The 12,661-nt window shown below is 37.3% G+C and overlaps 2 protein-coding genes across 2 annotated transcripts; one reads left to right on the top strand and one right to left on the bottom strand.

The window, feature by feature from the left end:
- The first annotated feature begins 3,370 nt into the window (after positions 1-3,370).
- LOC126796396 (NADPH--cytochrome P450 reductase) lies at positions 3,371-9,068 on the top strand. The gene is made up of 18 exons (XM_050523223.1): positions 3,371-3,815; positions 4,201-4,260; positions 4,361-4,437; positions 4,540-4,597; positions 4,696-4,779; positions 4,854-4,890; positions 5,609-5,678; positions 5,806-5,994; positions 6,141-6,233; positions 6,795-7,020; positions 7,110-7,193; positions 7,315-7,466; positions 7,554-7,650; positions 7,800-7,949; positions 8,037-8,114; positions 8,205-8,327; positions 8,409-8,522; positions 8,630-9,068. The coding sequence occupies exons 1-18, from the start codon at positions 3,519-3,521 to the stop codon at positions 8,708-8,710; spliced, it is 2,070 nt and encodes a 689-aa protein (XP_050379180.1). The 5' UTR covers positions 3,371-3,518; the 3' UTR covers positions 8,711-9,068.
- Positions 9,069-11,336: 2,268 nt separating this feature from the next.
- Positions 11,337-12,226, bottom strand: LOC126795822 (urease accessory protein G-like; the record flags this gene model as incomplete). The annotated part of the gene is made up of 3 exons (XM_050522569.1): positions 11,337-11,612; positions 11,872-11,976; positions 12,110-12,226. Coding segments are annotated over 3 exons (306 nt in total), but the record flags the coding sequence as incomplete, so codon positions are not given.
- Between the last annotated feature and the right edge of the window lie 435 nt (positions 12,227-12,661).

The following is a 12,661-nucleotide window of genomic DNA, read 5'->3' as shown; positions in this document are numbered from 1 at the left end:
CGTAGGATAAATTTGATCATAACAGAGTAACCAATTATCCATTAATTAGCCCACTATTAAGACCGATCTTTCCCCAACATAAGACTCAACCACTTCCCAAGTTCCCACATTTCCTAACCTTCTTCTCTAATAAAGGCGTCAACATCAACTAACACGTCTACCAGTACCAGATATCAAGTCCGGCAAGAAAGAGTGTATGTCGTCCCGGCAACGGTGATCAACATGGACTTGGACGTGAAGCTACATCGATCGATCGAAAGGGCACGTCTACTATTTCAAACATATCAAATTAAGGACTTTCCAAATGTCATACGCAGTCGAGGGGCTTATATATCGCGCCTGTGACTTGAAGACGCCTATGTTCCAACATCCCCAACTGATCTACTTCCCTGTTGCCCGGTGAATCCGAAGATTAAAAATGGGTCGGTCGTTCACCAATTAATTAAGTATATATAACGACAGGTCGACAGCCGTTTTCCGATTGTGCGAGAATTATGTTAATTACTATTAAACGTACATTAGTGAGATTTGTCTATTATATATCTATTATATATCTAATACATGCAAATCTGACGGTTGATAACGAATATCTTTTTATGATCTCGCAATCACAAAATAATGTTGACCGTCAAATGTTGAATTTATCAATGTATACTATAATTTTTCACATTAGTGTCTGGGAACTTCCATTGCATAGTGCAAATGTGCAAGAGAGCGACATGAGATCTCTCATCGATAGGAAGCTCGATCCCTCATCCAATAATTTAAATGAAAATAACAATATGTCACTTATTAACCTTATTTTATTTATTCCAATTTAAGTTTTCCTCCAACGTGGTGCACATTATAACCACAGTACCGTGCGTACGTACTCTACTTCTCTACCTTGTGTTTCTCCAACCTGAATTAGTGTTAGCTATAGGTACGTATACGTATGAGTTATCACATGCGTGTGATAAGCAATTCTGGGATACAAATTTTGTCCAACCAGCTAATGTCAAAGTTATCATAGGAAAGTGACGCTTGAGTAAATTTTCTAGGATGATCATACTTGTTTTTGCTTTTTACTAACGGTTGGTGCGTTGCTCATCAATCCTTCGATCGATGGTGAAACTATCCAACACAATGAAGGAAATGAAGTCCAAATCCTTTACAAAAGCAACAAAACTAAGCATCTAACAGATTTATAGTATATATATATATATATATATATATTCTAAAAATATCTACAAAAGAAACACATTTTCATTCAGATAAGCAGCAAAAAGAGAGTACTCTTTCTTAAAAGCGAGTTTAGTTGCTTTAAAACATCATTAGTAATTTGATATAATTGAAAAATAATTAGATATGTAACACAATCACATACGCTAATGTCAAATAATCTAGTTTTCTAACTACTATGTTACCGTCGGAAGATCACGATTGATTTGCCGACACTTTTGTACACTCTACCACTAGCTAGGCACCAATGACCATCTAAAAAGTAAGGAGCCCGTCGCCTACCTAGACCAAACAATTAAGGCACTCTGAAGTCCAACTATGAGTACCGTTTGACGAATCAATATGTGTTTTCTTAAGTACAAATTAACTACGTTAATATATGTTTAATATATGGTACTTGATATCAACTACGTTGATATATGTCAAATCAACTATTTTTTTTTTTAAGATTCCCTCATATTAATTTGCCTAATTGCCATTGTTGTTGTTTAATATATGGTACTTGATTCTAACTTCTAAGTGCAGTTCACTCGGTTCAAATGTGGTGAGGTCTTAGAATTGGTGGAGCTGGTTTTCCACTAAAGGAAAGATGAGAAGTACATGATTGAAGAGAGGATGGGGCATAATGTTTGTGGGGAACATTTTCAGACTTCATAGCAAATGGGGCGAAACAACCAAAACTGATAATTGTGAATGTATAAGAGTTGGATATTATGTGCTTGAATTAAAAGGGAAAATTACTCCATCAATATATGGGGTTGGTGACATTGACGGAGGATTTGTTTTGGTGCTTGCAGGGCCAAAATGTGGTAAGAAGGGAAGTGATGTTGAAGGTGAATTGGTGCTAGACCTCTAATCTATGGTGATGCCTGAAATTCAACTCGTACAACTAAGATTTATGCTGGAAAGGAATCAAAATATTGCTTGTAAATTGTAATTGAACTGCTCTAAAATTTCGCGAATAATTTGCGATGAATTATGTGCTATTTTGACTTATTTGTATGAAATTTCTTTACTTTAGTAAGAATATATACAGAGCAAATCTTAGCTAAAAATATGTACACGCCAATGTGTATGTCACATCCTCGACGTTGCAAGCACAATGTTACGCCATTGAGGTTCAACAAGACTCTAACCTATCCAAGAATTAATTCTCTAATTTCCAAAACCGGAAGAACTTTACACTAGGCATATACTACTACATCGATCATATATATGATCAAACTTTAGAGCGGAGAAACGTCAATAACAATATGTGAGCAAACCTAGTAAGTGGGCTTAAATTGAAATTAAGAAAGCCGCTCGACTGCAATTGCTCTAGAAGACCATACTAATTACCATGTCCTTCCTTAATCACGTTTGCAAACATTTTGTATTCATAATCTTTTGTTATCATGATATGTTGAGCTTGTTTGCACCCGTCTTCATGTATCAAATCTTCTTCCCCCAAGAGTTTTATACGTATGAAAGTGGTACATTTTAAGAATATTGCTCTCTTTTGAACAAAAAATATGTGGCCCAAATTGAAAGGAAAATGCAAGATGAGATGGATTTAAATTCTTTGCTAAATGTCTTAATCACTTTAAATAGGTGTACCAATTAAAGTCACATAGACAACGAGTGATCCATATTCTTACTTTATACTTAGACCAAGCGCTATTCATGAGTCATGACATATGGACCTCTCAATTTATCAAATTTTATGAAGTAAAGAGCTTTTTATGAAACGGTCATGCAACTCCAAACATTTTTTCCACCCACTAAAAATTGTGCAGCAAAAAAACAAAGATGCTACTTTCACCTGAAACCCTCACTACGTAAGCACACCGAATTAGCCAGATCGGACAAAGTAAATAATTCCCGACATAATTGTAGAATTTCTCGTCATTTCCGCTGTTTTCCGGCACCCAAGACTAAAAGCACGACCCGCACAGACGCAGTAAAAAGGTAAAAACCGGTGAGAACGTACACGGAAAGACGAAACTTTTCCAGAGCTTTTCATTTATAGTAAAAAGTAAAAAAGAAAGGTCTTTTCATTAAAGAACTAAAAGAACGGGAGATTCAAGAACCTGCTTTTTTGACTTTATTCAATTAAATCAGTAAATTAACATATAAATATAAATTCCAGCTCGATTTCCTTTTCACTGGTCAAAAATATCTCTGTTTCTCTCTGAGCTCTAAGTTCTCCACCAACCTCGAACCAATCGAGCTCCGCGGGCTCGAAATCCGCGACCCGACCCGATCCATTTCGACCGGAATTCGAGCCTCGGAGACTTCTTTTACCGACGGGGATCGCGATGAGTTCGGATTCGGATTTGGTGCGGAAGCTGGAGTCGGCGCTGGGGGTTTCGTTCGGAGGCTCGCTGACGGACACGGCGGTGCTGATCGCGACGACCTCGATTGCGTTGATCATTGGGGTTTTGGTGGTGCTGTGGCGGAGATCGTCGGATCGGGGCCGCGAGGTGAAGCAGCTGGTGGTGCCGAAGGCGGTGCCGTTTAAGGAGGAGGAGGATGAGTTTGAGGTCGCGTCGGGGAAGACTAGGGTTTCTATCTTCTATGGGACTCAGACCGGCACAGCTGAAGGCTTTGCTAAGGTAGACATTTCATTTTGGCTTAATTTTCTTTCCTGTTTACTGCGTTTTACTCGTTTCAATTCCGATTTTCGCTATAGAAATGTTTCATTTTGTGATACATGAATTGAGTTTTTGGTGAAATGTTGTTGGATTAGGAGAAATGAGTAGTGAGGTTAGGATTTTTTTCCCGATTTTCGACGCCTGTAGATAGTTGATGGTTCTATATGTCTGTATTGTTGCTTTTGGATTTTATAATGTCTGAGGCAAAATGGCAGTTCCTCTAAGTTGTTTTAAAGCAGTGCCATCATAAAACAACATTTTACGAAGAATTGGATTTAGTGGCAGCCTGGCAGGTTGCTGAGAGGTTTTTTTTTTCTGAAGTATATGTTTTGTCTTGTGAGCGCAGGCTTTGGCTGAAGAGATCAAGGCAAGATATGAGAAGGCTGCTGTCAAGGTTATTGACCTGGTAAGTTTGACTGGGAACTGATGATTTGAATTAAATTGTTGCTGAGAGATTGCAGAATCTGGAATATACAATAATTTAATAATGTTTACGATTCGTTTAGGATGATTATGCTGCAGAGGATGATAAATATGAAGAAAAACTGAAGAAAGAGACTATGGTATTTTTCATGTTGGCCACGTAAGATATAGATTTTTGCCTATATTTAAATTTTGTTTGATTAAAATCTGAGTGGTTCTTATGAAAGTGTCTCAAAATCGATGTACTTGCATGACTTTGTAGTTATGGAGATGGGGAGCCAACTGATAATGCAGCAAGATTTTACAAATGGTTTACTGAGGTTGGTGACTTCTGGTGAAAATTCAGTTGATGAACACCCATAAACTTGGGAAGCGTGTTGGCTTTAAGCTAATATGTTGAAACATGATTTTGTTATAGGGAACAGATAGGGGTGTGTGGCTGGAACAACTAAGATATGGTGTTTTTGGTTTGGGTAACCGACAATATGAACATTTTAATAAGGTAAACCCAGTTCTATACATTTGTTAGTCCATTGTTTTTGAAACGAATCTTCTGATCACACCTTAATGACACAGATAGCAAAAGTGGTTGACGATCTACTTGTTGAACAAGGTATAGCTAAACTTGATTTTATATTTTGTCTCTAATAAATATCCCTCGTGTATCTTGTCACTTGCATTTCATAGACTTTAAGACATGTATCCTAACATTTAACCAGGAGTATTTATATCAAATTGTATGTAAGGACAGGCATCTAACAGACTAACGTTCTAGTCTTATATATATGTCTTCCCCCCCCCCCCCCTCTCGCTCTCCCTCTCTCTCTCTCTCTCTGGGTATTAGTCCTTAGCAGTAGCTTACTTTTTGTTAATGTGATAGTTCTTATGCACTAACTATAATACCAAAGAGACATATAGAGAGAAAGTTTCAAATTCTATAAATGCGCATTTAGGTTTCAACAGAGTAGCACATATCGGTTTGTCGATGGCTCAATATATCCATGGTTAAAAAATGGTAAACCCATACATTTCGTGGATTTAAATCGCCTAATTAAGGAGCAAATCCTAACTCAAGTGCCCCACTAATCCTTGGTTACTTGCTAGCAAAATCTTAAAATTTCTCTTTCCCTCAGTCGCATGCTAACTAAGTGCCCCACCAAACTAACACGAGCACAGCCAAAAGGATACAAATCCCTCACATAAGCTTGCCATTCTTCTCAAGACTAACATTGTATGCTTCTCGTAAATAAATGGAAAACTATGATTTGATATTTTACAGGTTATTATCTCCCTAATCAGTAAACATACTTGCCTCCTTGTGGTTGATGTAGGTGCAAAGCGTCTTGTTACCGTTGGCTTAGGTGATGATGATCAATGCATTGAGGATGACTTTTCTGCTTGGTATGTTTTAATCTTATTATCAAAGTCTATTGATTTTTTTTCGAGGTGGTATCTAAGTTTGGCAAGTGTTAAGAGTGACACATTTTTCTTCTGCATTTAACTGTAGTCTTTTTTTTTTCTTCTTTAGGAAGGAAGCCCTGTGGCCTGAGCTAGATCAATTACTCCAGGATGATACAAATACTGTGTCTACCCCATATACAGCTGTGATTTCCGAATATAGAGTTGTTATTCATGATCCCAGTGTTACCTCTTATGAGGATCATAACTCGAATATGGCAAATGGGAATGCTTCTTTTGACATTCATCATCCTTGCAGGTACTTTGTGTACATGTGTTGTATCTTCCAGATTTATTATATTTTCATAGGGTTGGTGTTGTTTTGTTTCTTTACCTTTTTTTCTCCCAGAATTGTTTTTCTCTGACTAAAGTTTGTGATTCCTCCCCCCCCCCCCCTTTCTGAAGAGTTAAAGTTGCTGTTCAGAAAGAGCTTCACAAGCCTGAGTCTGATCGCTCTTGCATACATCTGGAATTTGACATCCATGCAACTGGTATTACGTAAGTTAATGACTTCAATTATTGCTTTTGACTACAACATGTGTCGGTAGGCCTAAAAGATTTGTTTAGTCTTTACAAATGATTCAGAGATGTGGCCATGTTTTCTTTTTAATTTTTAGTACATTTTTGTTATAAAATGGAGACAAAAACATTTTCATTTGCAGAAATAAATGTGCGTACTCATTACTTGGCTGTTGAATAGCGATTAAAATATTTCTAGAAACAGTGAGTCCTGAATGATGCTTTGACAAAATACTTTCAACTAACAAAATTAATTTTTTTTATTTGATTGATTATTGGCTGAAGGAACAGAATGCAAAGTTTAGATTTCACATTTTTGTGTAAGCTTCTGCCGATCAGGAATGACCATCAATAAGTTGACAATCACTGGTTGTTTGAATCTGGCCAAGAAAAAAAACTGCATATTTTTGGTTGGAAATAGGATGCCTAGCTGAAAAACAAGGCTTCATGTTTGAGGTCTATTAATTTTTGTGAGCAATCTTTTTTTTATAAGTTTTGGTATGAAAACCCTGATGATCAATTTTCTTTCGTTTGTCTCAGGTACGAAACTGGAGACCACGTGGGTGTTTATGCAGATAATTGTGATGATACTGTTGAAGAAGCCGCAAAGTTGTTGGGTCAACCTTTAGATTTGCTGTTCTCCATTCACACTGATAATGATGATGGCACATCGCTTGGAAGCTCATTGCCTCCTCCTTTCCCCAGTCCTTGCACGCTCAAAACAGCATTGGCACGTTACGCTGACCTGTTGAACCCACCTAAGAAGGTGAACTTCATTTGCAAGCTCTCATGTCTTTCACTTTCTTATTCTTTAAATATCCATGAAAATTTCTTTTGTAATACCTTTCCTGTCAGGCCGCTTTAATTGCTTTGGCTGCACATGCTGCTGAACCTAGTGAGGCAGAAAGACTCAAGTTCTTAGCATCACCTCAGGGGAAGGTTAGATATTTTCCATTTACTCCTTTGTTTCTCTATTCTCCATATGTATGTCAACTGTATCACTAATTTGATATATATACATGTATTAATCTAACATTATTATATGCTTCACACTATCCAGGATGAGTACTCAAAATGGGTTGTTGGAAGTCAGAGAAGTCTTGTAGAGGTAATGGCTGAATTCCCATCAGCAAAGCCTCCACTAGGCGTGTTTTTTGCTGCAGTTGCCCCTCGCTTGCAGCCTCGTTACTATTCAATTTCGTCATCACCAAGGTGATTATCTTATGCTACTTTGTTTAGTATATCTAGAAAGCTAGTTGGACTTGTAGTAAATAAATTACTGCGGTTGCTTCTTACCAGGTTTGCCCCACATCGTGTTCATGTGACCTGTGCTTTGGTTTATGGTCCAAGTCCGACTGGCAGAATTCACAAAGGAGTGTGTTCATTCTGGATGAAGGTGATTTTGAGCTGTGAATTTTAAGAAACTCTCTCTTCTGTGTCATTGTAGCAATTAATTTGGTTTTTCAATGTCAAAACCAAACATTTTCTTATATAATAATACTCGGCTTAAGATCATGTCTAACACCAATCATTTTTATTAATCAGAATGCAGTTCCTCTGGAGAAAAGCCAGAACTGCAGCTGGGCTCCTATATATATTAGGCAATCTAATTTCAAATTGCCTTCTGACCATTCAGTCCCAATTGTCATGGTGGGGCCTGGTACAGGCTTAGCACCTTTCCGAGGATTCCTACAGGTATGATTTAATGAAAATTCTGGTTCCGCTTTGTTTGTATACAGATATAAAATAATAGAAATATAAGTTCCATTTAAACTTTTCCAGGAAAGATTAGCCCTGAAAGAAGAAGATGCCCAACTTGGTCCTGCAATTCTCTTCTTTGGTTGTCGGAATCGCCAAATGGTATCATTATAATTCTATGGTCTAATATGCCACACAAATTTTGCATTTAGGATGTAGAATCTCACAGATGATCTTTGTTTTTTGTTGTAGGATTTCATATATGAAGATGAGTTGAATAATTTTGTGGAACAAGGTGCATTATCAGAGTTAGTAGTTGCATTCTCACGGGAGGGACCATCAAAGGAGTATGTTCAACATAAGATGGTGGAGAAAGTAAGTAGTTCTAAGAACTCTAAAGTGGGTTTTGTCTAGATAAATACCTTTTTAGCAGTCCTGATTTTGTTTCATATACAGGCAGCATACATGTGGAACCTAATATCGCAAGGGGGATACTTCTACGTATGTGGCGATGCCAAGGGTATGGCAAGAGATGTTCATCGGACTTTGCATACCATTGTCCAGCAAGAGGTTCTCTCTCTCTCTCTCTCTCTCTCTCTCTCTCTCTCTCTATATATATATATATATATATATATAATTGGATGATGTTTTCAACTTCTCTCTGGTAAATCTTTCAGGATAAAGTAGACTCGACAAAGGCAGAGGCTATAGTGAAAAAACTCCAGATGGATGGGCGATATCTTAGGGATGTCTGGTGATATTACTTTCCCTCCATCAGTTTGCTTGTATCATCTTTCGGAACATTGGATTTATAATATTTTCGAGGTCGTCAGGCTTTAGCTGGTGAATTCTATCCAATTTATAGTAGCAGGTTTGAAAAATATCGGTGGGAACTGAAACCTGGCTCCCCTATATGGATTTAGTTACAAGTTGATAGATGTCTGACATTTTTCCCCCTCTTTTCCATAGAAGGATCATTTATGTTTAGGAGTGTAAGCTAGCTACAAATATCTCAAACATACATACTCAGTTGGCTCTTGGCTGTTGTTTCAAATATTGTTTACATTTTTTTCTTCAGTAAATTATGCTAATTAGAATAAAGCTGAATTGGTCTTTGATGAAATCAATGCAATGACTTGCAAGTTTATAATTCCGGAGTGGTGGAATGATGTTCTAGAGTCTTTCTAGTTTTGTTTATGGGGAACAAACTGTCCTGAAAGTAAAGCAAAATGAGCTTTGATACTAGGGTATTCAGTATTCACATTTATTGTTCTGGTATCTCAATTATAGAATCATTTTCTGAAAAATGTTGAAGGGACTAACTGCGTCCGTCAGATGATTAGTGTGCTAAGTTGGTATCTGAAAGTGAATCTCTTAGATGGCCATTTTCATGCATATTAGCTTAAAACTTAGGGGAGGGAGTTATGCTAAAATACGCCTTGCTGCGCCGAGCTTTGTTATTCTCATCCTTGAAAGTGATGACTATCGAGAGGTCTTCATCTGTTTGGTATATTCTCTAATGGAGAATATGAATGGAAATGTAGAAATATTGGAAGTAACAACAAATCTACCTGTAATGGTGTCGTTCGGGTGAGGGTCAAAACCAAAATTGATTTGGGGATGAGAGGCAGGAGTTCTCAGTAGAAGGGATAGGGAATTTGACCAAAAAAAAAAAAGAGGGGATAGGGAATGAAAAGGCAGGAGTGATCCTTCAGAGGGGGATGAGAGGCAGCATTATATGAAGTTATGAACTATAAATGTGTGTGCATGCAGTACACATCTTTTGGTTACAAGAATCGAATAGAAAAGAGTACAACATTTAGTTGAAATTGAGAAGATATTCAACAACGGAAGAAGAAAATCATAATGTGCCGACCATAAAGTTGATCCCAATGACTCGACTAGAAATGTCAAAAATGCATAATACATGTTCTTATCCTTTTTTTGAATATATGGCTGGTGTCGCTGCCCACAAATCTTCATCATTGATGAAATTGTCATGCATGATACATGTACCACGATGGAGTTGTACATGATAATTTGGTTAATATAATGTAGCATTACAATAACCTTCACTCGTTTTAGATTCGTCTGATCTTTTATCAATAAAAACCAACTAAAAAGGGTTACAACTTACAAGAATGGTCTGGATATATTTTTCACTAATCAAACTGGATGTCAAGACATAACTTTTAATCAAACATGTCTCCAATTGCTACAAAGTCTGCCACTCCATGAGTCGTTTTAAGAACAGAATAATAATAATACATTTATATATGTCCCATTTATCAATCTAACTATATCCACTCGCAAACCATCTTAAAATAGTGTGAGTTCAGTTTTCGATTGGATTGTCACTAGTGTTCGTTAGACAATAAGCTTGTACTTTGTTGAGTAAAATTGTGCATGTAGTGAACGAAAATGTTACCCAACATAATTTCAATTAGGGGTGGGCATAAAAAACGGAAATCCCGATCCCGTCCCGATTCCGTCCCGAAATTCATAGGGACGGGACGGGACAGAGGTATAAAAATGTTCGTCCCGTCCCGATCCCGTCCCGCTTCATAATAGTGGGACGGGACGTGGGACGAATAATTTCTATCCCGTTTCGTCCCGTCCCGTCCCACCTTTAATAAAAATTTAAAAATTCTTATATATTTATATCAAAATGAAACTAATTTATGTTCTTAATAACTCTAAAATAAAATCAATTCAAATAATAATGGTAAATTATAATATTTTGAACATAATATGCATTTTTTTGTTAAAATTTCATTATTAAATGTTACTTTGTTATGAAAAAAAATAAAAATATAGGTTTTTATTTAACTTAATAAGAAGGTGGGATTTGTCCCGTCCCGTCCCGATCCCGTCCCGTCCCAACCGGGATTAATCTCGAGTGGGATGCATTCTTAAAAACCCTCGTCCCGTCCCGATCCCGTCCCGATTCAAAAGAGTGGGACGGGACGTGGGATGAGCCCCGTCCCGTCCCATCCCGTCCCGTGCCCACCCCTAGTATTGAAATCAAGTGTGAGTAGTGACCAACATTTTGTTTATAAAGTAACACTACAACATTTTTCTTTTTCCGTCTTTCAAACTCAGAGTCGCATAATAATCACAAACTATGTACATAAAGCATTGGTGTAACAAGGTTTGGAAAACTTGAATTTTATGCTTCTGGCCTTCTGCACTCCACTCAACATCAGAGGCTTGGGGACCTTTATTTCCAATCAGTATTAAGATGATCATATGTACCAAAGGTTTAATGGTGGTGAAGCAAATCACTACTGTGAAGCAGGGTGCAACAAGAAAGGGTACTCGTAATCTGAATGCTCCTCGGCTGGATTGAATACAAATTTTTTGCTATGCACCTTCGCTCGGGGTGTAGAAATGGTTTTATATATATATATAATGCAAAGGTTACAGGTCGAGGTTCATCCTATCACTGGATTAAAGCATCGAATGCAAACTCAAATATGGTGGCACTAAACAGTGGAAGGTAGTGTAAAACATTTACACGTTTATTCTAAGATGTAGAGAGAGAAACCAAATATGGTAAAAAAAGCTTCAGGTGGCTCAGTGGCGCTTCATCCCTGTTGCTCGTTCCCAAGCCTGTAAAATGTGGTGGACGATTTCCTCAACTCCTTGCCCGTGCTTCACCTGCATATAGGTTCACAGCATATGAAGCATGAAACAAGAAATTTGACCTTTGAAACGATTCTGAAGGCCCTGGCATCATATAAGACCCATAAAGAACAATAATATTTGAAAGTAGTGTCTCTTTTCTATCAATAATATCTAATATCATGGGAAAATGCAGCTAGATATAAATTAACACATACTGTAGTCGTAATAGTACATAACTACTCCTACAATGCAAAATTGCTAGCTAACTAATTCAACCATTTAATCAACAAACCTGAGCAAAGACAAATGGCCCTCCATCTCGCATTCGAAGAGCATCACGCTCCATCACTGCTAAATCAGCTCCAACTGCTTGTGCAAGATCAGTCTTATTTATCACCTACAATGAAATATTATCACACGTGTATTCCTCATCAGATGTTTTCAAGTCAAAAGTCAAAAACTACTAACAGTATACAGATTATCCAGAATAAATGCAGTTTTAGCACTGAATAATCCAAAATACCGCATACCAGAAGGTCAGCTTGAGTAATTCCAGGGCCACCTTTCCGTGGAATTTTATCACCACCAGATACATCTATGATGTAAATAATATAGTCGGCCAGCTCCCTGCTGAAGTTTGCAGCCAAATTATGATTTCAATCGTATTCATATAATGAATAGAGTTTTAATTATTTCGGGTTTGACCTATTCAACACAGAATGTCTCTTAATTACAATCTCTTGTTTGTAAGGAAATACTTTTTGATTCCATTTATGAAAAAACTAAATATGAGAAAATGTGTGTTTATTTGTTTTTGCGGCTGCACCCGGAAATTTGAATGAGTTGTCTAGTATCCTGGGAGAGTGATAAAGCCACTCGTAGTTCAAGAGTTCCAATGCGTGAATGACACATTGGAAGACTATGATTTTAAAATGAGAGTAGTGGTTGAGACCAATTTGGTGTGAGTGAACCAGAGATTGGATTTTGTGTTTTATGATACGGTTTTAGGGCCCATGGATTTGATTCGGATTTTGTTTGTGATTTGTGAATAAATATGATTTTCTAGTGTTTGGAAAATGTGA

The sequence above is a fragment of the Argentina anserina genome, chromosome 5, assembly GCF_933775445.1.
Source record: "Argentina anserina chromosome 5, drPotAnse1.1, whole genome shotgun sequence".
NCBI classification, from domain to species: Eukaryota; Viridiplantae; Streptophyta; class Magnoliopsida; order Rosales; family Rosaceae; genus Argentina; species Argentina anserina.
This window is presented reverse-complemented; position numbering and strand designations above follow the sequence as displayed.

What these genes read in the sequence shown, in the direction of transcription:
- LOC126796396 (XM_050523223.1), top strand. Translation starts at nt 3,519, where the DNA reads ATGAGTTCGGATTCGGATTTGGTGCGGAAGCTGGAGTCGGCGCTGGGG. An exon ending in CTGTCAAGGTTATTGACCTG is followed by an intron (nt 4,261 to 4,360) that starts GTAAGTTTGACT and finishes CGATTCGTTTAG; the next exon opens with GATGATTATGCTGCAGAGGA. An exon ending in AATATGAACATTTTAATAAG is followed by an intron (nt 4,780 to 4,853) that starts GTAAACCCAGTT and finishes TTAATGACACAG; the next exon opens with ATAGCAAAAGTGGTTGACGA.